Source organism: Lathamus discolor, chromosome 6 (genome assembly GCF_037157495.1).
Source record: "Lathamus discolor isolate bLatDis1 chromosome 6, bLatDis1.hap1, whole genome shotgun sequence".
Classification (NCBI taxonomy): domain Eukaryota; kingdom Metazoa; phylum Chordata; class Aves; order Psittaciformes; family Psittacidae; genus Lathamus; species Lathamus discolor.
The window spans coordinates 37,689,886-37,717,187 of record NC_088889.1 but is presented as its reverse complement, the minus strand read 5'-3'; the positions used below and the strand labels follow the sequence as shown (position 1 = coordinate 37,717,187).

General features: G+C 40.7%; 1 protein-coding gene across 8 annotated transcripts in view; it reads left to right on the top strand.

The window, feature by feature from the left end:
• Positions 1-25,637, top strand: part of GPATCH2L (G-patch domain containing 2 like) — a 30,552-nt gene extending 4,915 nt beyond the window's left edge. For 4 of the 8 annotated variants that reach the window (XM_065686048.1, XM_065686047.1, XM_065686050.1 and 1 more), the window contains exons 4-12: positions 2,015-2,079; positions 5,378-5,554; positions 5,953-6,032; positions 8,072-8,139; positions 9,024-9,078; positions 9,922-10,032; positions 11,046-11,131; positions 19,443-19,534; positions 25,226-25,637. In XM_065686048.1, the coding sequence (XP_065542120.1) occupies positions 2,015-2,079; positions 5,378-5,554; positions 5,953-6,032; positions 8,072-8,139; positions 9,024-9,078; positions 9,922-10,032; positions 11,046-11,131; positions 19,443-19,534; positions 25,226-25,398 (907 nt within the window). In that variant the 3' untranslated portion in view covers positions 25,399-25,637. Of the gene's footprint in view, positions 1-2,014; positions 2,080-5,377; positions 5,555-5,952; positions 6,033-8,071; positions 8,140-8,931; positions 8,972-9,023; positions 9,079-9,921; positions 10,033-11,045; positions 11,132-14,574; positions 14,821-19,442; positions 19,535-25,225 lie in introns of those variants that run through there. The other 4 variants (XM_065686052.1, XM_065686053.1, XM_065686054.1 and 1 more) reach the window with 4 other exon arrangements.
• Positions 25,638-27,302: the final 1,665 nt, after the last annotated feature.

Here is a 27,302-nt window from a genome sequence, read left to right as displayed (position 1 = left end):
AAAATCAATATCCCTCCTGACACAAACAATAGCTCAGGCAAAAGAATAAATGGGGGAAACCTGAGATCTCTGTCCATCAGCTCTCACTTTAACTCCCCCAAACTATTTAATTACAAGCATGCTTTGCTCCAGGTGTTTACGACAGTGAAATTGCTAAATGAGGACCATTTTAACCAAAGATTGGGTGATCAATAACACTCTATAGCAGTAGCTTGTCGAATCAATAGCATTCATTATTTCATGGTTAAGGTAAGTAGCCTCCTTTGCAAGTGGAGGCCATTAATCAGTGCTTACTGGACCTGCAGAGAGGCTTGTGTGGGAGTCTAGTTTATGTTCAGCCCTGAAGTGTAAAAGGGGTGGTAAAGAGGGTGAGATCTGTGAAAGTTTGTTCCAATAAAACACTGGCAGTAATGTGTATCTATAGGGAACTAGAGAGCTCTCAGTACAACAGGATGCTTAAAATACTCTTGATATGACCTGGAATCTTGACAATGCTTTTTCCTTTCTCAGGCACCTTTCCTCTGAGGATGCTAAAACCCTTATGAAGCAGTCACTCAATCCTCGCATCTGCTGCTTGTGAGGACTGTTAATCCAGGCTTTCAAAAGGGAAAGCAGACACGCTAAGAGATTTGCCCAGGGTCATACAGTGAGTTGGTAGGAGAGCTAGGAATGAAACAAATAACTCATGGTTCTCAGTCCTTGGCCTTCACTGCTATGGTGTATATGTGGGAGGGTGACTGGATAGCCAAACTTCGTAAGGGATTGATTTGGAATTTTGTATTAATTTACATACTAAAATGTGGGAATGATGTACAAACTGTTCATCCTTTAGGTTTAAGTGGCCTTTATACAATGATGAAGATGCGGAGTTTGTAGATACCCAGCATGATGAGTTGATTTGGCTGTGCTTTGGAGTGTATTTTCTAAGAGTAGTAGTATGCTCACAAGTAAGCTGCCTGCAATTCTTTAGGGTGACATATCTTGTGGACGCTCATCATTCAGCTTTCTGAATCGAGGACTGTCCAGTTGATACTGGTGTTCAGTATGATCCAATTTCTCTGAAAGAGAGGGACCCAGAGGTGCTTTCTAACAGCATGCCCTGATCAGAGATTGGTTCTAGTGCTGAGCTATATCTGATGTTTGCATCTAGGGCCTTAGTGCTGGAGGGTGGGCATTAAGTAGTTTCTGCTTGTTCTGATCTCTCTCAGCTAAATCCAGAGGAATTATTGCTCGAAGTGTCCAAAGATTGATTTAATATCAGCATTAAAGCCATCAGATGCTTGGGACTGACCTGAGCATGTACATCTGCTACAGATATTCATCCAGTTTTACAGTCAATTAACAGCTTTCTACACATTAATTTCTAGTTTAATTCTTTGGTTCAAGAATTAAGTCTTTTGTAACTGCTTCAGCAAATGGAAAGTGTGCTGTAATGAGGCTGCATTCAGCAGCAGCAGGTCATGCTGTGCTAAGGTATTTAGCTAAAGAGTTGTAAATGTACTAGCTACTCTTCCCTCCAAATAAAACGAAAGTTGCCAAAGATTGAAGGGGAAGTTTATGTACCTATATAACATTTTGAGAAAAAGGAATCTGAAGTAGAAAACTTCAGAGGGTTTTCAGTTAGCTGTTAAGTGACCCAAGGACAGAGTTTTTAACTTCACTTAATTTCCTAGTGAGTATTCCAGACAATGTCATAGTTAGGTTATTAACTGTAGTACCTGAGGCAAATGCCATTGTATTAATTACTTTTTGATAACTTAGAACTATACTAGCTACAGGATTCTTTTTCAAGTGGTGCAGCATTGCTGGGTTTTAACAGAAAGCAATTATGCCCCATGCTAGCTCCAGCCAAATATCTGAAATGCATTTTTTTTGGTGAGACAGCTAGAGTATTTGGGGCTCAGAGAAGCTAGTAAAATGCAATAAAGTGTTTTTTGGTTTTTTTTTTGTTTTTTTTTGTTTTATATCTGCTGCAGTTGTAACAATAGGGTTTTTTGTTTTGTTTTTGTTCCAGTGAAACCAGCAGTGTATGCAGCAGCAGTGATACTGGCCTGTTTACCAATGATGAGGGCCGTCAAGGTAACGACTGTCCTGTTTTTTCTCGTGTGTTGGTGGGGAATTTCTTCTACTTTATTCACAAATACAAAAAAAAAATCTGTGTTTGAAGAGGGATAGAGCGGGAAGTATGGGAGAAAGGCCACTGGCTGGGAGGGCATAGTAGTTAAGAAGTGAGCTGAGGGCTACAAAGGTTGATAACAGTGCACTCTTCCTGCTGAGATAGTTTGTATATTGGATCAATAATACTTGAAACATAAGAAGCTATTATGATGAAAAGGCACAGAAATACAAGAGAAGTTTAAGAGCTCTTTATAAAGAGCAGAGTTTATTATTTGTTTCTATATGTGTTTTAATTGTCTGTATACTGGTAGGGACTACGTTAGTTGTTTCTCTGAGCAGGGAGAGATGATGTGGAAAAAAAAAATCAGTGCTGACAAGTCACTTAACAGATTGTGCTAGGAAGACAACAGCAGTGTGTGTTAGGCTTTATTTCTTTAAATACACATTCCTGCCTTACTCTTATGTACATTAGTTGAGTCTAGTATTTTCGGTGTCGTTGCAGAAATAGTTTCTTAGGAGGTTTGAGTGTGGAATGTAATCTGTTTTATTTATCAGTGACAACCCAGTGTCCAGTTCATGGGGAATATGGAAGAAGTAAGTATGAAAGAGGTTGTAGTAGGTACACAGGCACTCAGGAGCAGGTGGAATGTGACCTTAGAGACCTGCAATTCTGTGCAGCTTTTGCTGGTGTGCACTCTGATTCTGTCTCATTTCACAAGCTAAGATTTGGATGAGATCTCTTCTGGGAATATATGAATGCTAAAGGGACTATCAGTAACTCAGTAGGAGATGCTGCTTTTACTAGCTTGTTACTGACCCGGATATGTGTGTGTGAGGACAACACAATGATAGCAAATATGCTTACATGTTTTCTGATGGTATGTTAGGCTGTAGGGCTGATCTGTTGTGATCTTAGGTGGCTATAATATTTTCCTGAAAATTAGGGATTTCAAATATCAGCTTTGACCTTTGTTTCCAGCCTCCTGACCTTCAAAAACAACAGAAAAGTTGAATCTTTTGTCCTCTCTTTTTACTGATGACTGTTCTGGGGGGGGGGGGGGGGGGGGGGGGCTGAAATTAGTGAGCACTTGTGTATCAGATGGTGAAGCAGGGTGGTGACTGAAGTGTTGAATTTTTACTTCATTACCTGGGGCAAGATTGATGTAGACTGGATAGTGTGTATATATATACTTGTCTATATGCTTGGCCTATATACTTGCTCTGGTTTTATACCCTGTTTTAGATACTAACTTTTGGCTGCTACTAGAAGTAGGATACCCAATACGGCACATAGAATATACTCCTTAAATAAATAAAGTCCAATTATAGCCTCCCTTGTCTAGATACTAGAAGAGGTCTAACATCCTACCCATCAGGCCCCTGCTCAAACAGTTTATATTGTAATAGCTTTATGGACAAGACATTTTAGCTTGCAGTTATGTTAAAAAGGATAAAAAAATGTTGCACTTTCTAGTTAATAAAAACCATCGCCCTTTCGTTTTCTCTCTCTCTCTTTTTTTCTTGTTTTGGCCATTTCTAGTCATAAATAATAAACAATAGTTCTCCAGTGTGATGAAGAAAGTACAAAACTGTCAGGTTTTGGGTTTCTTGTCATTGATCATCATCTTGGAAGTAGTTTTCTGGTACAATTCCAAAGTAAATAATAGGAAATCTAAGCCAGCAGTGTACTTCAATTGAATGTAGTTCCCCTCCACTTCTTTTGAGGTTACGTCATGTAATACTTGTGCTGGTGTTAATTAAATAGGCTGTCTTTGCAATTCTAGCTACCAGTGCACTTCTGTGAGCAGAGAATGCTTCTAGTTTATAATTTAATTGTAAATTTTTGGTGCATTGTAATATCTCATGGTGGATGTATTTAGCATATGACCCTAATTGTTAATGTTTGCCTTGTGAAAGTAGTGATTCGAGATACGACGGTGCGCTATGCTGGCAGATCCAAAATTGTGATAATTTTGCACAAATTTTGAACACTTTACTATCCAGCATTGCTTAGTCTTAATTTACTATGAGATGGATAGGGATATTTATATTTTACAATATATTTGTTACAAGCATGGTAGGTCAGCTGACACACCACAGAAATAAAAAGCAATGTCACAGCTTTGGGAAGAAGTGTTCTGACTGTCTTACCTGTTGCTGCTTGAAGTTGGCTTTGGGTGTTGCTTCTTCTGTTATGCAAAAGATTGCAGCATTCTTACTAGGGTGAGGCTTTTTTCCCCTTTTTTTCTTTTTCTTCTGTTTTTTATCTTGTCTGTCAAGATGTGTAGGTATGCATAATGGACTTCAGTGAGAAAGAATATAACTTCATGAGGAAAGGAGAGTAGGTGGAGATGCTTGACTTGGGACTTAGTGGTAGGCAAATGAGAGTTTTCCTAAGTCAGATGTGTTAGTTTTTTAAGGCAATGTGAAGTGCCTTGCAATTACGTGGGATTGTTGAGTCAGGGTCTTTGCCACCTTCTTGCTTTTTTCTTACGCTACTCGTGTGCTACTGCTCTCAGAGAGTTTCTGGCGAGGCAGATTTACCATGAATGATGCAGTTATTTTTAGACTTCAGCTGCATTAATTACAGTGACCCTGCTTTATGGAACTTTGGTCATGACTTCTGTTGCTGCTCTAGTTTTGAAGAGGTTTGTAGTTCTGACAGATTATAAGAAATTTTGATGAAGAAACACTCACAGCATGGTTAGGACTTACAGTTAGAGTGACCATTTTTAATACCTGTGTGTTTTCCTCTTAGCTGCTGTCTTAGGTGACTAGGGATCTTTCTCATTAGTGAGTATGCTTCTTTTTCTTGCTCTGTGGGCCTGGTCTTCTATTGCAAAGTGTCTCCTGTGACAGCCTATAACGTGTGCCAAATGATTGGCCTCTACCTCTGTCACAGTAATTACTTCAGAGAAAGAGTTCTGCATAAGACATCACACAACATTGAACTGAGGTTGATGAGATGCAGTCGCAACAGAGTGCTGAAGCTGCCCTAGGCAGGTCTATAAAGAGGGCTTTGTTCTATAGGGAAATTCTGTAGACTGATGAGTTGGATAGTTTAAAGCATTTAGTGAGGCCCCATAGTTACTGCAGATCATTGAAATGGAATACAAATATAAGGCTCTTCAGGAAGGAATTCCTAATGAGACTTCAGTTGTTTCACATCCAGAAATGTGAATACTACCTGTAATGTTTTGTGGGGCTGTCACAGGGCACATTGATCTTACTTGTGGCTAATTCCATCCCATTTCTTTAGGAGATGATGAGCAAAGTGATTGGTTTTACGAAGGAGAATGTGTTCCAGGGTTCACTGTCCCTAACCTTCTTCCCAAGTGGGGAGCTGACCACCGATCTGAAGTGGAACATGTTGACTCTGGCCTGGACAAGCTCTCGGATTCCATGTTCCTTTTACCCTCACGGCCAGCTCAGAGAGGTGAGGTCCATAAGGAATGCCATGAATTTGAGAACTTTTGATGTGATGGCAAGAATAGATTCTGGTCACAGGCTCTGCAGTTTATATGCATATTAGTGATACATATTTTCTTCATGATCCAATTAGAAATAGCTGCACTACTGGAGAGTATACTAGAACAGCAGCTGTCCACATTCTTGAGTCGGTTTTTTTTTGTTTGTTCGGTTTTTTGTTTTTGTTTGGGTTTTTTTTTGTTTTTAAATAGAGGTTTTATTTAATTTGTGAATAAATAGGAATATCTGCCTCTTGCAGATTGGGAACAGAGGATCTGAGTTGACCACTGAACTGTTTTTCCTGGTGGTTTTGTCAGGAAGAATGTTCTGTATTCATTGCTCAGTTTTTCTGGGTTTGGTTTTCAGGATTTCATGCTCGCCTGAATCGCCTTCCAGGAGCTGCTGCCCGTTGTCTCCGAAAAGGTCGGAGAAGGCTTGTTGGCAAGGTATTACCTTTTGCAAGATAATAATTTTGTATTTCCAATGCTGATCTGTCCTGAAGTACTGCTCTGAGATATCATGTGAATTGTTTTCTGCAGAAAGAGGCCACTGACAGTTTTTTTCATGTATTGTTTGATCTGTTTAACTGCTTTGACTGCCAGAAGTCGATTGAGTGACTAAGTGGATTTTAAGGCAGGTTTGGAGTGGCAAAGGCAGTTGATCAGTGCTAAAAGCAATATGAAAGGAGGTCTGATGATGAATGACAGGGAGCATAAATACCAAGAAGCTTTAGACAATGTAGGGGAAAAGATGGTGGCATAAGACTTGTGCATGCTCATAATTTGAGACTACAAGGGCAGAGAGGTGACTCAAAGGTAAAGGAAAGCCAAATTTTTGATAGGGGAGCAGACTGATAGGAATGGCAGCAAAGGAAGGTGGTTTTAGCAGTTGCGTTCTTAGTGGGAAGACAGAAGAATAAAGGGTATATGCAGTATTGCAGACAATGTTACCTAAAGCTGTTGACTATGTTTATTGTATGTAGGGCAAACAACAAAAAATATTAGTCCTGTTTCTAAAGGAATTAAGCAATACTTTGTAGATGCCTGTCTAAAAGAGGGAGGGATACATCTGGTTGGGTCTAGATCTTGGAGTGTTAGGTGCTGCTGGCTTTTGTGAAAGATGTTTCTGAGAAGGAAGATGTTGGCTGTGTTTGGCTTTCTTTTTTTCGGCATAAGCTCTATGCTTTTGAAAATATTTGCATATGTTCTGAACTGACTGGCTTCAGGGAGTCTCTTAGCAAGGTGTGTTAGAGAGGCGAGGAGTGTGACTTCTTCCTTCTGTTCAGTCACACTTGAAAGATCCTTGTTTGACCCTTCTTTCTTCTACTCACTTTACTTAGTTGTAATCAGATTTAAAATACGAATCCTCATCTGGCAAGAGACCTGCTTTGGGTAGGGTTCCTCGGGCCACCTGCAAGTGACTGGGTCTGTTGGCAGCACCTCTAATGATCCAAATGAGAAGGATAATATTTACTTGTTTAATTCATCTTCATCACCTTAAAGGGATCTTTGTCATTTGCAGCGGAGGTCACTGCTCCCCCTTCCCCATCTCTCTCTAAATTGTAATCATAAATAATGAGTTTCATTCAAAGCTCCCCGCCAGCGAGCTGCTAATTACCAAAAGTATGGCTTGTAATTTACACAGTAATAAACGGTAAATTTAAGCATTACGGCACTTTAAGTTAATAATTTTCCTGCTGTAACAAATAGCCCATCTTTCACCCCTGCTGCTACAACTGCCCCCAGACTTTGAGTATGGTTTGCCTATGTGCCTGGCACAAACAAATCTTAACCTGTGAAAGCTTTTTACCCTCATCTTCAGACCCTTCCTGCAAACTGTGTTTCTTTTTTGGAGGTAGTAGCTATGCAGACATGAGTAGCTTGTGCTTTAGGTGGTGTGTGTACATGTAAGCCAGCATCAAACACATACACAGAGCAGTGTGCTGCAAGGGAAAGTGTGTTCCCAGAGCAAGTTCCTTCTCCTAGGACCTGCCTTTTTAGCTGCTAGAGGTCCTGCTGCTTCCAGAAAGGGCAAAATCTTCATGCATGAAACAAGTTTCATTCACCTGTACTTGCTGAATCCCTGTTGTTAGTATGACAGTGTCATGTCCTGTCACTCAGCCTGTTTCTGGCCCAGCTGACCCCAGCAACCTGGATATAAGCACTTCTCAGCTGTTTCCCTTGTTATTGACTACGTTCTCATGCTGCATACTTTGTATGGGTCCAGTCCTCGGTGTGCCCTGTGCAACCATCATCACTAAAATAAAAAACAAGCCTCACCAATACATCAAAATTATTTTTTAATTAGTTATGTCAGCTCAATTTTGGCTCTAAAAGGAGAGAATGAGTATGTTTAGTTGAGAGTGGGCTGGGAAGAATAGGATGTGGCGCAGGGGAGTAAGATCTGTTTCTACTGGCAGCAGCAAACTATTATGCCTACTCACTGTATGAGAATCTGCAACCTTTTGCCTGTCTTTGTGTTTCAGGAGACCTCCATGAGCACTCTGGGCACCGAGAGGCTAGGTCATATTGTTAGTGATCCACGCCAGAAAGAGTAAGGCCCTTAACAGCTTGTGTAGAACTTTGGGAAGGGTGGAAGAACTTTAGTTCCCTCCTGGGACTGAAGGGAATGAAGAGCTGGGTGGTAACTGAAGTATCCAGTGACGTGTGGAATGGGAGGCAGTCTTCTGCTGGTGGCTTCTCTGTTTTCTTTTTTGCAATTGCTGACTTTCCTTTTGTAAGGCTGCCCCATTGTGTGGACTCTACTGAAATGTCCCTTTGGTTACAGTCAGCTTTTTCTTTCCTCCTGCATTACAATGTGCCATTGCAATAACTGCAGATATTCTGCACAGTATGAGAAGACTGAGCCCTATATGTTAGCTTTTTGTAAAGCTTCTGTGTGGAGTCATGCTATGGGCACATACCCAGACTGCAGAAATGATGCTGACAAGGCAGCCGCAAAATTGCGTTCTCTTTCTCTGATGTGCTGTCTCCTTCCCCAGTTAGCATATTTAAATTGTAGTCAGCACCAAAAATAGTTATGATGCCTATCCTTTGGCATCTCTCCAATGCTCTTCTTGTTGGGCAATGGATAAGTAAGGATGTAGGCTGGACCCGCTGCACTCTTGACTGTAGCGCAGTGGGTCCACCCTTCACCAGGTGTTGGTATCAGTTTTCTTCCTTAGATCTGCAATTCATTGTTTTTAATGAGTCCTGCTGATGTTTAATCTTTCTCCTTCTTTGTTCTTCCCCCTTCTCTCTTTACCCCCAACCACCCCCTGCCCCCTGTGTTCATTCCTTCTTTGGCATTTCTCCCTCCTGTCCTTCTGACTCTGCCTCCTTCCAGCTTTTGGTTACCATCCATGGGGAAGAGAGATCGCAACCAGGTAAGCTGACTCTGCTCTACCATTTTTATTTTCTTGATTTCCCTCTCTCTAGAAAGAATAAAGTGCCGGCTTCCGATTTCCCACACACTGTGGCCTGTGCACATGAGGTAAGGCAGCCCTGTCCCTTCTCATTTTGTTAACTGATGTCTTCTGGACTTTGAACACAACCCATTTCTTGGGCATTATATTGTCTGTTTAAACTGAATAGCTTAGGAACTCCTTTTGTTTATCTTCCTGTTTCAGGTTAGTGTAGGCCTTCCTTTCTGACAGTGACTGGGAGGGAGAATGCCTCTTGGCATGAGAAGCTTTGACTTCTCAAAATTCCATAAGAATTGGAACCTTTTTCTCTTTTTAAATGTTTCGGTTTGCCTTGTTTGACTGAGGCTTTTACCTGATAGTCTCTTCCACAAAGAAGGCAAAAAAATTTTGATCTGATTGCAGTTAAATAGCAGCTGTAACAGGAAAATATAAGAGGTAGTAAGTGAGAGAAATAGGCATTCTTGTAACTGAACTGTATTTTCCAGTAGGTCTTTCATAGCTCCAGTGCTGGGAGGCTTTCTTACTGAAGATATAAGAGGTCAGGTTCTTAACTGCAGAAAGCAAAAGGATCTTCCATTCAAGCAGTTATGTTGCAACATGGTTCCTAGCCATGCACGCCCCTTTCTGTTCCTTTGCAAGTTGTTTTTTTGGCTGGTGAGCAGTAGGATTGAAATCTGTTTTCTCCTTCAGGTGATTAAAAGTACATACATGGCAAGAAATAATTTTCAGGCCTTTGTGCAACTGTGTATTTCCTGTTAATGAGAGCATTTCACATACTGGTTTTACATTGCTAAAGAAAAGAACGATAACTACATAAGCTTTAAAATGACCAAAATAAATTACTTTTGTTTTTCTTAATTGAACTTGAATTGACTGCGGAGGCTTACTGGTGATTCTCCCCTACTGTGCAGCTGCAGTGTTACTTCACTGACAGTAAACTAACAGTCCAGCTTGAGAAGAAGCTCCCCGTAAGCAGCAGCTTTGTGGCGCATAGTGCCTGTTACTTCTCAGAAAGGTTGAAGGTAAAGGCCTGGGAATGAGTTCTGGAGTTGCAGGTAGCTTTTATGATGAGGCCTGCTACAGCTGTGGATTATTAGTTTGTCCTTATTTAAAATGCATCAGTAATCCTAGTAATACAAGAAAAGTGTTCTGGAGATTGGGGTAGCACTTTGCAAAGCAGATGGAAATTAATTTCCTGCTTGAGGTGTGAATTATGAATAAAGAGTAAATGCTGAATGGAAGTCTGATGCAGGTACCCCAGAGAAACTATCAGTCTAAACCTTATATTTGCATATTGAGCAAAGTTTGCTTCATGCATTGATTGAATAGATTACTCAGTTTCTGTCCTGACCGTTAAAAAGAAAAACAACTTCAGAATTGCATCTTCTACAATAAGCTGTTTTGCACAGGTTTAGTGCTTTCAGGAGTTGTCTAGTCTTAGGATCTAAGGCTGGCCTGACTCTGCAGTGTTTGAGAAATCTGTTTAAAGCAGTTTGCAGAGAAACTGTGTGAGGTGGGTTGGGAGTGGGAGGAGCAGCTCACTTGCTGTGGAATGAATTGGGAGGTCCTTGTGAGCTGAGCCTGGTGGGCCCAAGTCTCTCAGAAGTTTGTTTCAGTGATCCATGCAACCATAGAGAATACCGGAACTTCTCTGTGGGAAGTGGGAAGAAACTAACTTTTCTCTGTACAATGTAATGGTAGACATAGGCTTCATGAATGGGAGGCAGAGTTTTTGCTTATGGCATGCAGCAGTAGAGCACTTTGAGTGTGCTCGACTGTCATTTTTAATAATCTAAGTTGAAAGAGGAGCATGCTTATAATGCTGTCTGTTGTGAGAAGATGGTTATGAGATTTGCACCCTGTGCTAGCCTTTTGTCTGAAGTGAGAGTCAGTCCTCACCTTGTCTCTCCCCTTGATGTGTCAGAAAGGTCTCCTTATACTTGTATGAACAACTACAGGGAATAGGTCTGAGTGGCTGTATCTGAAGATTCTTTCTTTTAATGTTTTGCTTAAATAAAATCTCTTGACTTTCCAGTTCAATCCATTATCTCCTTTGTACTCTCTGGATGTGCTTGCTGATGCTTCCCACCGAAGATGCTCACCAGCACACTGCACTGCCAGGTAACTCCCTTGCTCTTCTCTGTTGGGGTTGTCTCACTTCCTTCCCATGGTTATCTTAAGTAGTACTGTGTGGTTTGAGCAATGCTTGTGGACCTGGAAGTTAATGAGCTTTTCCCTAGGAGGCCTGTGTTCAAACTTAGCATAAAATGTATGGATGCAGATTATTTGAGAGTCCCAATAACCATGTGCTTAGAGTATATGAAACAGTGTATGACAGACAGGCAGAACATACTGTGCTTTTAAAAGTAAACATGATCTGTTACGGATTGCAGGTTGCTGCAAGAGTGTTGTATAGCTACAAATGGGCACAGTGTTGTTGTCCGCTATTAAAATCAGAACAAGATGAGACGCAAAGTGCTGACAAGCTTGTGTGGGTGACATGCTGAGGCGTTTTGGTATTCTGGGTGCCTAAAATAGACCCTCTAGGCAGATTCAGATCTCACCTGAGGTGACCCCTAATGGCTTGGTATCTCTCTACTGCTGAAATTTAGATCTTGCCTGGCCAAACACTGAGCTATATTTGAGTCTGCATAGTTGGGGTTAATATGCTATTCTGGCACCTTCTGCTGACTAAACCTGAATTAAATTCAAGTGTTGGCCTTGGAGGTGACTCCTGTTCTTGTGCTGCAGGTGACTGGCTAAAGGTAAGGTGCCCTTGAGCTCTTTTCCCATGCAAGGAGACAAAGCCTTGGCTGGGGGACAGGTCTAGTTATGTGCTTGCATGAAGGACCGAATCTGAAAGAAAAGTCTGGACTTTCAGCTTCATGGCTTTCTTTTTTTGTGTTAATTAGCAAATAGAGCATGAAAAATGTACTGAGGTTGTATGTGTCTGAACGGAAGCTTGGCACCCACCCAGCAAAGCCTCTCCTCCCACTGGCTTCTGCGGGGAGTTTTGTGATGTCGCACCATGACCTCATGCTGCTGTAGCCAGCATGTTAAAGCTGGAAAGGGGGAGGGAGGAAGGAATCAGCTCGTAAACATTCAACTGGATGAGAATAAAAAGAATTCAGAAGATTGTGCATCAGCAGATTGTTTGCTTTTGGGGTTTTTGCTCTGCTCTGGGGATGTTTTGTGCCTGTGCAGCAAGAAGATTTGGTGTCTTCATTTACAGCTAGGATAACCTTTCTAGAGCCTTTAGTGTTGTACTTGGTGCTCTACAGAGGTTTGTTTTCTAGAAAGAAGAGCTAGACAAATCCTGGTCACAAATTCAAACAGGGCGAAGTCTCTACCTTTATGATCATCAGCAAATAACCAGTAGCTTTGGAAGGGGCATGGCAAGGGATTTCTAAACCTGGAGGGATCATGTTTGCTTGTTTTGGCTGAATATGTAGTCTAGCTAACCAATGAATATATGCTTAGTTCCTTTCTCTAATGAGCAGCTGAATGCTGGCCTGACTAATCCCTGACAAATTGTTACAGAATATTGGCAGAGAAGTTGTCCCATCCCAGAGGGCAGGTGTGGTTTTGAGTGCCTGTATTTTGAGATAGTAGTTCCTGTTTTCATGTGAAATGTGCTCTAGAACCTTTATAGGAGAAAGAAATGTGGGAAGAATGAACATGTTATATAGCCCCATGTATGTGGCAAGGATTGAACTTTTTGGTACATGGTACTTGCTTTACGTAAAGATGCTGCCAAGGGCACAGAAGGAAATTGTTTCTTCACAGAAACATTTTTGTGACAATAGTTGGTCTTTAGGTGCTTCAAGAGACAAGCCTATTAATAGTCCATTTCTTACAGGAGGTTCAGGTGGTCTCTATAAGCACTGTCCAGCAATTGCCCCAGTTAACATCATCTTCTTTTGCCATGGATGGAGTTAGTTCCAGTAGTTTGTGCTTTGGTAAGCTCCTCACAGCTTGCACCTCATCCTGGAGAAACTCTGCTCAGAAATTAGTCATAAAATGGTTTGTTAGGGGGAATTAAGCCCTTGAAAACGATATGAAATGTATTAGGGAAGAAACTCTGGCTTGGACATCTTATTTCTTCAACCTGCTGCCTCTACCATGCCATGCAAAATTACCTCTCTCTGCTTAGTTTCTGCTAACTCAAAGGCAGGTAGAGTCTTTGCTCTCCCATGGAAATGTTTTCTTTGTCTCAATGGCAGATTTTGGTGCAGTTCATCTGGAAGACTGGTAACCCAGTGCTTTGTTTAAGCAGAGCTGAAGGCTAGAATACTGAGCATAGTTGGGGGTGTTCAAGAACCTCCTCTTTGACACTGAAAAGCCTATGTGGAGGGTTCCTTGGGAAGTCTTATTTGAGAGGCTGTATAAATTGTACACTACCAAGATTACCTTTCTTGCTTTATGTCTGTGATGAGAAGAGATTTCATTCAAAGTGTATGCACAGCATTGGGAATTTCACACCCATCATTAGAAGCCGCTTTGTGTGTGTTGTGACTGTTATCATTAGTGGTATAATTTTATTTTGTGAAGTGAGGAGAGTTTCCTGCTTTCTTGCAGCCCTCCCGAGGGATGGCTGGTGTATTAATTTGCTGTATTGCCTCCTGGCTGTTCCCAGGCTGGTTTTCCTCTTCATCATGGAATTTTTAATGGCCCTGCTGCCTCTTGGGAGGCATGCAAGGAAGAGTACCTCAGGGATCTCTTCCTTTTTTCACATGCCTATAATTGCTCTCCTTTAAGAGCACAAAGCATTTGCTAATCATGTCTTGTCTGTTAAGGTTTCGGCTTCATGCAAGCTTGCTAAAAGCAAGCAAGTAGAGACTTGCGTGGGCAGCTCAAGTTATCCTTCCCCTCTTCTGCCCATTTGCCTCTTTTGGAGAAAGGAGTGATCTGAACAGAATTTTCTTCTTGAACTCCTCCTTAAGAAGATTTTGTACAGGCTTAAGTGGAATACCTTATTAGATTTTGGTTATTAAATGGCTCTATCAGTGGGAAGATGTTACAGGTTCTTGGTTGATGGAGTGTTACTCCCTTAAGGGAGGGTAAGAGTTTCAGAAGAGCCTAGAGCCAGTGTTCCCTTCAATTTTTTTTTTGAATGGCAGGTAGAATAAGAGAAGAAAGTAGAAGATAAGTTTTCCCTAATGCCATTTATTGTTTACCTTGCCTTGAAAATAGGGTTATGGGTGAAAAATGCAACTAAGTGCTCTCACTGGAGGTCATAGGAAAAGTGCACCTCAGACGGCAAGTAGATGTTGAAGGTGGAGATTTTGAAGAATTATGTTAGAGGCCTCTGAAAATCACTTTATGTGTACTCTCAGTTAAAGTTAACTGTAAACTTAAGAGTTTAATTGGGTTTAAAAGCAAGTCTCTCATCTTACCTGGAACATGGGATAAAGATCTAAAGGGGTGAGTCCTTATCTAGTGAACTGCCCCACACCCTGGATTTGGTTAGAGTGAAGAGGCTTGAGTGTCTCTAATTCTAGTTCCATCTCTAGAAGTATGCTCATCAAAGTAAATCTTATTCTTTCTCTTCTGTATCTTTGCAGAGATCCTGACATTTCTGACTCTTACCCAAGTATGTGGAAGTACAGGGATTCCCTACAATAACAAACACTGTCATGTCTTCCTTTGCTAAAGCCTGCCTAATATTCCGGTTGGGGATATAACTGAATCTTCTGACAGGCATGCAGTGAACAACAGCTATCAACCTAGTGTCATATGCAATTGTCTGAGGCCTAATGCTCCCATTTTGGTGAATCCTAATTCTCTGAAAAATAAATTCCCCTTAGCTTCAGAGTTTTGTTTACCTGCTATTGCTTTATTCGCCTTAAACCATGTTGCCGTTATCCAATCCATGTGCTCAGCATGTCTGGCAAATACTGGGACTCTTTCTGGAAAAGATACCATGTAATTTAGTATGAAAATTGAGAATGCAATATATGGGATCACAATGTCTCTGCTTAGAATACTTACATGGAAAACAAGAAGAAAACATGTTCACTTGTATTTGCCACACACAGACTTTTAGTAATGGAATTGCTATGTCATTATAATGCTTACTTGGGGAACAGTCAGCTGCTGCATGAAGACCTATGAGATTTGGGTAGTTTAAGAAGTGAACTGACCTGTTTGTGATTTTTGGAATCTGAAAAGGTGCTCTGAAAGCTCTCCCATGAGGCTCTGCAGGGTAGAGGAGAGACTCCTATTCACAGGAAGTATCTACAGTGTGATGTGACAGCAGGAGCCACTTGTATGTGTTGAAGCTTTGCATGCAGATCGGATGTGCGGCTTGTACTGATTTACACGTGTTATGTGCAGATCAGACTTGGGTGCCCAGCTGTCTTTATAGGCAAAGAGGAGGAAGAATTCTGCTTTTACTATTAATTTTGTGAAGCTACCATCAACAGCCTCAGGTAACACCTCAGGGCTTAGAGAAAGAGCCTTTTATTTGGCCAGTGTTTGCTGGGAATATAGCATCACAACAGCAACAGCTGAGTTGTGTGGAGTTTTAGTAGCAATGTCCTTGTTAGAAGGCTGTCTCTGTTGAACATTTACTTTAACATGAGGATAATAACATCCCTTGTTTGTATGACAGTAGATTAATGGCTGCCTCTCACTTTCACTACATAATCCAAGTGCTTTGCTTCCTCTAAAGATACAGCTGAAATAAAGATTGTCAGTAGATAAACTGGATGATGTAAGATTACAGTGAGAGGCGTACACCCCCAAGTGTGCACTGTGCCTCCTGGCTTCAAGAAGGCCCCAGACTCTCACAGCTCTGTAGTCTTCTCTGAGACCTCCATTGTGACTTTAAGGTATTTTTTACTCTAAAACGTGGAGATTGCTTTATAATCTAGACTTTGCTTCACAGACAGTGAATGTTCTAGGGGCCTCATGCTGTTCAGTAAGGGTCTTTGTGGGATAGTTTCTGCTTGTTCTCCATATTATATGCCACAGATTGTCCTGTCAATCCTAATTTTCTGGTGAAACCCTGTGGTGGATGTAAAATAGTGGTAAGCTCCTATGACTCTAATGTCCAGCACGTGGTCACCTTGAACTGGAGGAGCAAGATAGGAGTCCAGTTTCTGCAATTAAAATTCATTTAAAAAAAGAAAAAAAGTAATAGAATAAATAAGTGAAAAAGAAAGGAAACATTACTTCTGACACGTTAGAGACAACAATGAACCTCAGCTTTCTGCGTAGCAAAGCATGCTTTTTCTCCAGTGTGACCTGCATGTAGAATTGGATACCTTAAGCAACATGTTAAGAACAAGAGACAAATCCATATATCCTGAGTAATTTCTTTAGCTTGTGATTTCAGACAAAACCAAACAAATCCAAACACTGTCAGAAAGACACTGTAGACTTCTTTTTCAATATAAAATAATTTTTTCTATACATACATAATTTGTAATTCACTAACTCCTGACAGTGAGGACCTGCAGTGTTAGATATATTGCAGCTGTGAATGTGTCTGCACTTCGGATCGTGCTTTGTCTCTCCAGGTGTGTTCTACTTTTTCTCTTCCCAGGTTAGAATTTCAGTCCTCTTTAGACTGTAAACTAGTTTTTCACATTAGTCTATAGTCACCTGGCAGATCCAGCTGTGACTGGGCACTGCAGCTTTGGGTTTTTTTTATCATGATTAACCAGCTATAGTCCAGAAGTAACCAGGGAATTATTTTCTGGTACTGTTTGTGCGACATTGAAGAAAGTATAGAAGCTTAGCAGAAGAGATTAAAAACAGGTAAGGACAGAGAAAGTGCCATTCTTGTTTCTCGGTTTAGGCCCACATCTTTTACCCACAGAGCTCTATGCCTCAGAATTCTTCACAGAAGGGTTTGTGACTGCACAAATGTGCATTTTCTGTCAGCCTTTCCTCTCAGCCCTGTTCTGTTCTACTTCAGAGGAATTTTTAAACTGTTCAGAAAAGTTGTTAAGATTCAGCTTTGGCAGAAAAGCTAATTCATGGTTACAGCCTGTCAGTGAGATTTTCACAATTTATGATTCAGCCTGTCCACCGCTATGTTGTGTGCTTCGCATGACCTGACTTTCCTGGTGATGGTGTTCCTAGGAGTCTGCTGTTAAACTGGGATTCGCCAGTTCTGTTCTCTTACCAATACAGCACAAGTACGCAAGCTAGTGATTAGAAATTTAGATTGAAAAGTGTGCTACCAACCCAAAAAATTAATCTTTCATAAGTTATACCTCAGACAGTCTTTCAGTCCATGTCTTAATAAGGACTGTCATCCCTACATGCATTCTTTTGCTCCTCTCTCTCCCAAGGTACTTACCACCTGGAAATGCGGATTTATGGTGCCTGTAAAGTGCACCAGCCACTTGAAACTGACACTTTTACCACCAGGTCAGTCAGAGCCAGTGCGTAATCAATAGGTTCCTGATTTACCAACTGAAGTGTGGGTGATCAATAAGGGATAAACCCAAATGAAATACATGTTACAGAGACAATTTATGACCTCTGAGCCTTTCTGTGTTAGAGGCTGCTAGATGCAGCGTCCTTGCTGTTAGTCTCCAGCTAGAGTATGATTTGCCTTTACTTTCATAACAAGAAGGGGTTTTGAGATTCTCATTCACATTCTGTGCCCCCTCCACCCTCCCTGTAATAATGAGGTAAGGGTAGATAATAGTTTGAGCATGGAGCTGAGAGCAGGAGCTCTTATTTGAAACCTAGTTTGTAACACTTGTGAACTGGGAAAGATTACATAAAGTGTTAAAAATTGATAGTGTATACTTTTTTCCTAGTCTGTAGTGATTCTCCACCAAGGATCAGATGGCTAACGTTGGTGTAAGTTCATAAAATTAAAAAGGGAACCTTATTATCATGGAATAAAATGAGTTGGACTATTATATATAATTATGTAGCCATCTAGTTAGTAATTTAATACTGTGTCACTGATGCAAAATAAAAACCTGAAGTTCCACTTGATTGAGGCTATCTTTTCCTTGGGCTATGTGTGTGCCTAAGTGTTTCAGATTGCATGGTGGGACTGGGCTACAATGCTATATAGTCGCTATGCTCATCATGTACAAAAGCAATTTTTAGCATATGTGAAGTCACTTTGAGGTTGGTCACTTCTGTCTACAAACTGGAGATTTGAATATGTGGTTTGTAGGTGTGCTGGTATTTTTGAAAGCCTTTATTTAGTTCATGTTTTCAGGAGACTCCTGTGTCTAGTTGCATTAACATGTGTTCCCAGATTTGAAAAACTGGCTGTCAGTGAAACTTAGCACAGCTTTAAAGTTTTTGAAGGTATTCCTTAATGTCGAACTTCGATGACAGATTTTTTTAGACTGCTTGTAGAACTTCTGAATTTTAGTTGAGAGGATAGAAGACTAGATAGTTCTTTCTTTGTGGTTGTGCTTTGTTACAGGTGAGTAAGTAGATCCAGCAGCATTCAAGCAATTTATAGTCTTGACTGGTATGGGAAATATTTTTGTATTCCCTACACTGTTCTGTATTGCTACAAGAGTACACTTTGGTTTTGCATAAATACAGTGTCAAAAACTGTATCTATTATAAATGTGCTGCCTTTAAAAAAAAATAAAAAAATTGTAGATTTTTGGCATGGAAATACAAAGCCATAAACTTTTCCTGTTGTTATTTGCAGAAGATTTCAGTACTTGATAAATGTTTGTTAAACTTTCAGGGTTTTTTGTGGTTTTTTTTTTTTTTTTGCTAATCAAATAACAGGCTTTAAAGACACAGAAGCTTTTCAGCACTTTATCATCAAAATTTATATGGTTCCAATCTTTGCAGTATATAAGCACTCACAATCTTATCTGCGTTCCAGTTCTGCATTTTGCACATCAGATCTGATGACCAAGGAACATGCCAAAAAAACTCTGGTATCCTGGACAAAGGAGGGATTTGAACCCAACATCACTGCTAAATTACGCATTTTTATTCATTATGGATTGTATTTGAGAAAGTTCTCTGGTTTGCTCTCAAGACTGTCTTTTCTGAATTAAACTTCTCTTCTTCCTCCATCTAGAACTTGGAGAAGTGCTCAGTTCAAGTCAGTCCCAATAATGCAGGTTTTCTTAATTGGCAAATGGCCAAACTGATGGTCACTGGCAAGCTTCAGACTTAGCAGTTAATAATGACTGGTTGCCTAATGACAAGACTTTCAGCTTGTTTACAGGTGCAGCAAGCATGTATTACCATCAGCCAGTTCAGCTGTTGTCACAGCACTTCAATAAGGAAATAATAATTTTGAAAATGCATCAGATTGTTTTGCATTCCTAACTTTATGAGCTTACTACTGTAGTGGAAAAAGTCTGCATGGACAATTGGAATATGGGTATTCCACTGAATAGGTTGGAGGGTGGTTGGCCAGTGTCTTACAGGAAGGTGATACTAGAACAAAGTTTTATTTGTTTTCATTTCTCTGTAGGCAACCAAATGTACACCTGGGACCACCATGTTCAAGGGACATCAAGAGGAAACGAAAGCCAGCTGCAGCCTCCATGTCCAGCCCAACATCAGGTGACCTGATACCTGTGTGCCAGCATTTCTGAAGTCTCTCTTGAGCAAAGTGCCAGTCACAATAGTAAAAATATCATTACCTTGATTTGAAGCTATTGAAACGTGTGTGAGAAGGGCAACACGTGAGAGAGAATATCATATGGTTTTTCATAGCATCAAAAGCTGCCTACTAAAGTGGCACTATGGCATGTTAATGTAATTATACAGTGGGTAATATGTTTCTTCATAAGGTGTTATTTCTACCATTCTTAAATTATGCAGTACATGTTAATAAGGAGGTGATTGTTGTTCATGGTGCGTTCCTTCAGTGTTGGCCTGACATTAGCTGGTGGCTCTGGTGCCCTTTTTCAGGATGTTTTTAGGCACTTTTCCAGGAACAGAAATCTAGCATTGTCTCTTCACTGGGTGAGGCCACCTATTCCCTGGGAGCTGTCTTAGTCTTATGAATGAAAATAGTAACTTTTTTCTTGCTCTGGGGATGTACTAATTAAAATGCTGGTTTATTTTCATGTGGTATATTTCTGGAAAGAGACTGATTGCTTACCAGGATCTGAAGAAGCTTTACTCTGCAGACCGCAGAGCAGTTTTAGAGACTTTTCTCTGGCCTCTCACCCTACCCTCTCTTGAAGTATTTTGCCTACTATCAAGTGACCCATGTTCTTCAACTAGCTTATTAAAAAAATGTTACTGTAATTCAGTAACAAGAAGGTGGGTAAGCTCATGGGAAAAATGGTGGTGTGAAAACAGTGGGGAAGACTGAAAGAACTGGTGATGAATTCCTATTCATGAAGTTTAGGTTTCTTCCTTAGGCTGGTGGATAGATAGTAGAATAATGAAATAGGGAAGAAAGTTGGGCTAGTTTTCCAGGCCACAGATCTGGATTACAGACTGTCTGAAAGGTTCTGTATTAAAAATTAAGAGGAAAAATAAATAAAATTACTAATCTGTTGCTCAGCAAAAGTAATCTGTTATTGACTGTTTATTTAGGATATTCTTTCCTGGCTTTTGAGTATTCCGTGCTAGGATATGCAAACTTCTGTAGTGGAAGAGTTAGTAAAATTGCGTATCCGTAGCCACAGAATTTTACTTCTGGGAATACTAGGTTTTCTTGGTAAAATGCTAGTGTCTCACTGTCCCTTCTTACCTGTCCATTAATTTATTGTTCAGAGTATATTCTGTACTGCATTGCTGGTCACTTTCTGTAGGGAGAGGGTCTATTTCTGTGCCTGCATGTTTCAAAATATAATGTATGTTGTACTTACTTGACTAGGCAAATTGTACAGGGACACTTTTTGAAGACTTGAATCTGCATCTAGGGTGGAACCAAGCACTGGAATCTTGGTTTTGTTTGGGATAGAGTTAATTTTGTTCCTAGTAGCTGGTGCAGTGCTGTGTTTTGGCTTTAGCCTGAGAACAATGCTGATAACACACCGATGTTTTAGTTGTTGCTCAGTAGTCCTTACCCTGATCAAGGACTTTTCAGTCTTTCATGCTCTGCCAAGTGAGAAGAGGCACAAGAAGCTAGGAGGGAGCAGAGATAGGGCAGCTGACCCAAACTTGCCAAAGGGGTATTCCATACCACAGCACGTCATGCTCAGTGCATAAACTGAGAGGAGTCACCCGAAAGGCCCAGATCGCTGCTTGGGTCGGTCTGGTCGTTAGTCAGCAGGTGGTGAGCAATTGTACTGTGCATCACTGTTGTTTATTGTTTGTTTACCTTTCTCCTTTTAGTTTTATATTCTCTCCCCTTGTTATTTTCCTTAGTAGTAGTAGTATATTGTACTTCAGTTATTGTACTGTTCTTATCTCAACCCATGGGGTTTACATTCTTTCAGTTCTCTTCCCCATCCCACCCAGGAAGAGGGGAAAGCTGGAGGTGAGTGAGTGGCTGTGTGGTTCTGAGTTCCCAGCTGGGTTTAAACCATGACAGTAGCAGAGGGGTTTCAAAGTTTTTTCTTTTTAGGGGTGAGGTAAAGAAAATTAGAGTATGCATTACAAAGTAAAGAAGGAGAGTGTGGTTACTGGAATCCAGACAGGATGCTTGGTCATCAAGAGAAAAGTGCAGTAAGGTTTTTCATGGTCAAAAAGGGTAAAGATTTCTTACTTAGACCCTATTTAGAAATATCCCCAGCAAAAGTAGCAGCTATGGACAGGTTTGCTATAATACTGACTTGTGGAAAAAACCTTTGGATTGTGTAGCTGAAGCTGTGTCCTAGCTGACTTAGTACAGCAGTCTTCCAGTTGTAGCTGGAGCACAACCTGGGGGTGTAACTTGGAAACTTCTGAAATCTGATATTATTTCTGTCAAAGGTGGTCTGACTGGAATTACTAATGCCTAAAGAAATACATAGGATCACTCTGCAATAATGTAGAATTGACTGATGACTCTTATGCTTAAACATTGCTGAGATAGTTACAGATTTTTCTCCCTTGCCATGCATCTACTTGTCCACTCATAAATGTCTTACACTGGGGCTCCCCTGTACCTGAGGAATAACAGCAACCTCATTTTCTCACTACAGAGGCTTTTTGTCTGTGGTGTTTTACTACTTCTTCAAAAGATGAAACACAAGTAGATCAGAACGCAGGCCCATGCCTGTCACTGCAGGCGCACAGAGTGCTGGATTTCTTCACCTTTAAAGAGCATCTCAGCTGAGTCCAGTTGCTCTCGTCTCACTTGTTGACCAGGTCATGCTTCAGTGATCTCCTGTTTTTGCAACCTGGGTGCCCCATGGAGGTGAAGGACATAGCCTGAGCTAGCTCCATCAGTCAGCAGAACAAATGGGCTTGCTCTGCTGAACATCGGGCCATCTCGGATTCCACCTCTTTTATAGAGATGAGTGATGAAGAGGGGCTCGTTCCGCTTTGCCGCTGTATTAATACACATCAGGGGCCAGCTCCCGGCACTAAATCACACTACTGCATACATCTGTTATCGGACTCCTCACCAGTGTGATGAACAAGACTGCAGATAGAGGCTTCCTTGTGTCATTCTTTATAGGATTTTCCTAAAAGAATAAATAGCTCAAATCTCTGCCAACACTCTCCCCTGTCATTGTGATGAATTTAGCTTCTTTCTTAAACATGCAGCTACAAATCTTCCCCTGTCGCCTCACCCCCCCATCATCCACAGAAAGTTTTGAGTTGAATTTGGCTGAAATCAGAAGATGCTAATAAAAGGCATACGAGATGTTGATGCTATCTCCCTTCTAGCTGCAGGAATGAGAAGGGAACTAGAGATACATTTATTTGGGAGTGAAGCAAACTAAGTTCATTCCATGTCTTCTCACATACTTTCATGTAAGTGGGTATTTATGGGTTCTGGTAAAGCATCTTTTGACAGAGACCATTGTATGAACATCCAAAACCATGCATTACTGTAGCAGAAATGCTTAGGTCTCTATTTTATTGCTATAGCATTAAACTTCTGGTATTAGTACTGCACTTTGCAGTTAACTGGCCTAAATGGTGTAACTGAGATAGAGGTTAAAGAATAGTGTTTTGGGAAAAGGCCTGGCTGTTGTGAGCAACGAAACATGGGTAGAAAATTCAGAATTCATTTGCACTTCAGGAAGTAACTGTTATCAACATTAAGTTGGTCAAACTTATGCCAGTGTTGAGAGAGACTGGAAATGAAGGTGCTTTCCACACTACACAGTTGTGCAGTATGTGAGCCCTAAAGCCCTCACCGGGTAAGAACAAAGGTCTGGCTGGTGTAGTCTGGGTGTAGAATAAGGAAATCTGGAGGAAGTAAGAATGGCTGTACTGGATTAGAGCAGAAGTTCATCTGACTCAGTGACCAACGGCCAGTGCCTAGGGAGGAAGAAAGTTTGTTGTGATGAAGGTCCTTCAAACTTTCAGTGATTTAAGGGCCTTCAGAAGGTACAGATAGTGTACTTGTGTGTAACTACTTTCTGTTGCAGTGCAAATAGAGTTGGACTAATGTCCCCAGTGGCACAGTAGAGCTCGTCTGAAAAATACTGTATAAAATGTTATTCTTGTTGTAGTTCTCTGTTTTGAAAGGGATCTGATGAAGACTGTCATGTCTGTCTTTGGTTTGTCAGAAGAGGCCACAAGTATAGATGGTTGTGAAATAAATGATGAACAATCATCCAGCTTTACATTGATGCTTTTAATGTTTATTGTGGTCCAGTCCCAGTTAGTCTGGGACATTTTCCCCCAGTGAGTCTGGTGTAAAAATCTGCATAAGTAGAGCTTTGTCTGCCTTGTCATGTATTCACACTTAGCCTGTGAAAAATAGTAACTTCTAAAAAGTGCCAGTTAGCAGCCTCTGAAACTGCTTATCAGAGAACAGCCTGATGAGTAGTAGCAGTGTTGTGATTTTTCTCTCTCCTGTTTCTTGCCGATGGATTCACTTTTTGTCATGGTATGATGGTACCCAGCAGCAAGAAGCCTTTTTAGTCCTTTGTTGTTGGCTTTTTTTCCTTTTTATGAGCAAAGATAGAGAGCCTGAGTGGGGAGACTGCTAGCAAGGGGCCCATAGTGTAGTACTGGTGGTGATTATTAAAGGACTTCATTGGTTGTGCATGTTTTATCTGACCTTTAGATGGAGGAAGCTGATAGGCTAGAGATAGAATATGCAATGTACTGTTATCAGCTGCGTTGTTGTGGTTGTATGGGAATGACTCACTGTTTTGAATGTACAGAAGCAGGGTTGTTGGGGTTCCACATCTACTGAGTGGGGAACCTGAAGCATTGAACCAGCTTTTTATTTAAACTTCAAAGCAATCAGTCCACTAGTTGAAGCTTGTTATGGCCTCTTTATCCTTCATCCACTACAGAGCAGCAGAGGCAACTTGTAATAAAAACACACAAACAGCTATTATCTATTGTGAGAATACAGTGAAAGAGAGATATGTTTCGTACTGAAGCAAGCACTTGTTCAGAAAGCTTCTGGTTGCCCCAGAGACTCCTGTGGCAGCAGCTTTTTCTTTTTCTCCTGCCCTGTTCTGCTCTTGGGGATTGAATGATTCAGGATACTGAGAACGGGAGCAAACTCTTATCTCCTCTGGAAATTTGGGTGGCTGCTGGTTTGAGCTATGGATCTGCAAATCTCTCTTGCTAGTTATAGCCTGTCCCATTTTGAAGTAGTGGTTGTATGGATGAGAATGGATTCCAGCGTAGCTTTGCAAGTAGCTTGGTATAATATGGTGATTTGCCATACTAGATATATGTGGAGGTTTATGGTACTGCCTTTACTGCATAAGGAGGAGAGGTATATTTTCTTCTTTAACTGAGCTTTGCAACCAGAAATTTGTTAAACCTTCAGAGACTTTGAAATTCCCAGATGCAGGTTAACTGAGTCTTTCTAAAGAGATTGAGGTATTTTCAGTTGAGTGATTACAAATTGATCCTGTTTAAGTATGGGACAGCTAAAGCTCTTGATTTCCAACAGGAACTTTGACTAAAGGAACTAGTTAGTGGACTGGGAACTTGGAGTTCTGAATACGAGAATCATGGCAAAGGTGTTAATGCTATCAAGAACCTGTATTTCAATGGAATTTGGTGGGGGAACTTGTAGGAATTCAGGGAAATAATACCTTCTTATAGGAAAGTACATATATGTGAGGCATTTGCCATGAAATCACTTGCTCTAACTTTTTTTTTTTTTTGTTGCCCATTCCTACTTTCTTCCTCTGTTTCCCCCTTTCCTGAAATTTTATATTCCAGCAACTTTATCTGTCCACATGGATGCAGCAGAGTCAGAGCTACCAGCAACACCATCTCTGAGATCCCAGAACTCTGAATGGACAGGGAAAACACCAGCAGCGGAGAAAGCTACTATCACTGCCTCCAGTAACTTTTTTAAAATGCCACCAGAGAAGAGCCCTGGATACAGCTAAAAGGAAACATTGCAACTGTAAAAGCTTGGATTTTGGAAATGTTTGACTCTGTGTGTCTCTACCAAACATCTTGTTTGGTGGTAGTGATAATCTTCAGTATTGGCGCATGATGCCTGGCATCATCCAGACTGATCTGTGCCCCACACACCTAAACCATGTTTGTGAATCTGTGTTTAAAAAAAAAAGTAATTGGTGTTGGGACCTCAGTGGCTTTTAAAAATATTCTTGCTGTTGTTGTATTTATTATGCATTCATCTCTTTCCCTGCTGCCAGCTCATATGTGCTGGGTCATGTACAGATTCTTTTGGGTTTTCAGATCTTTATTCAGCCCCTGGACATGTTGCTTGTTTGTGCATTTGGTGTTTTTTAGGTGAAAGTCCCCCTGCTGCTCAGTCAAGTGTCTCCCCCTGTTTTTTTGGCTGGGGAATGAGGAGGGAATGCAAACAAGTTGAAACATGGAACCTGAATTCTGTATTAGCAGAATGTTTTCAGGCCATGTGCTAATGGACTCAAATCAAATTGCTTCCAGTGAAGCGAATACGGTGCTTGTCCATTCAGAAATTGCCATTGGCTCACTGGCAGCATGATCCACTAGACCGTTTCCTTCTCCGTTGTTCTGAATGTCTTTAGTCTTGCTTGTGTATTGCATGGTCTTTCCTAAATCTCCTACTGGATAAGGAATTGGGAAAACTACTTGGACATAAATGTGCAAGCTGGTGTATTTGAAAGGAACCTGGGCCCTTGAATATCCTTGGAGTATGGTAGAGGATATACAAAATTCCAGTTTCTCAGTGTATAAATTATAAAATGACTGTTAGCATTTCTAAAGGATGCTTGCCATAAAGGTTAACATGCTGTTGAACAAAAAAGCCATTTAAAGTACCACCTGAGTTCAGAATATTCTGGGTGTTGATCAGACCTCTTCTATCTAAGTCTTTCCCTCCCTTCAGAAAGTATTGTCTGCTCTCTCTTCTAGAGGTGTCTCCACCTATTGATGATTGGACTTTGGAGCATACACAAATGAGATTCTCTTCTCTTCATAGCGCTTCCACTTATTTCTCTGTTATTTTGTGTTGCAGAATATGTAGATAGTGATTTCTTCCCTCTCTTTTCTTGAATTCTTGATCACGCTCCCATTACTTTTAATTACTCTGTCTGGAGCTTATTTTAAGCTATGTTTTTAGAATATACTCCAGCATAGCTTGTGTCAAGGAGCAGGTGGCCTCATGGCTTCATGAGTCCTTTTAAAATAAGATATATTTGTATGCATACAACTCTTTGTTTTCTTCACTGGGTGGAGCTTTCAAACAGTACCCTTTAAGCTTATAAATCTCATTTTGAGTGTGGAGGTGCAGTTAACACTTTTAAGTGGATAACAAAATTTGCGTGGTTTTAGTGGTTTTGCAGTCTTCTGCTCTCCCTTGTAAAACAAATAGCTGAGAGAAAGATCAGAGTTTGAGACTATAAAGCAGTGATTTATATTTAACTCTAGTTAAATGCTCATAACACACACAAAACAAAAATTGAATGACTTGCTAAATCATGATTGACATATACAGTTATACTGTAGACACGCTGTCAGTGTCTCATCCCCTAAATACCTACTTATTTTTGGGGAGACATCTAAATTGGATTTATATTTCACAGCCCAAGCAAACCATCAGATCTGTCATTGTAAATCCCTCTCAAACCCGTTTTTTTGGTGGTGGTACATTTTTAGAACTAATTAGATCAGGAGAAGCCTTTTTACCTTGCTGAAGGAGTACAGAGGTCTGTTTGGATTATGGAACAAGGTGTAAGGGTTTTGCGGAGAGAGTAGTGTTCCTGTTTTAAAGTAGTTATTGGATGTCTTATTTTGTAGCTATTTCGAGCAATGGTACTTAAGAGGTGGCAGGGAAAGTCTT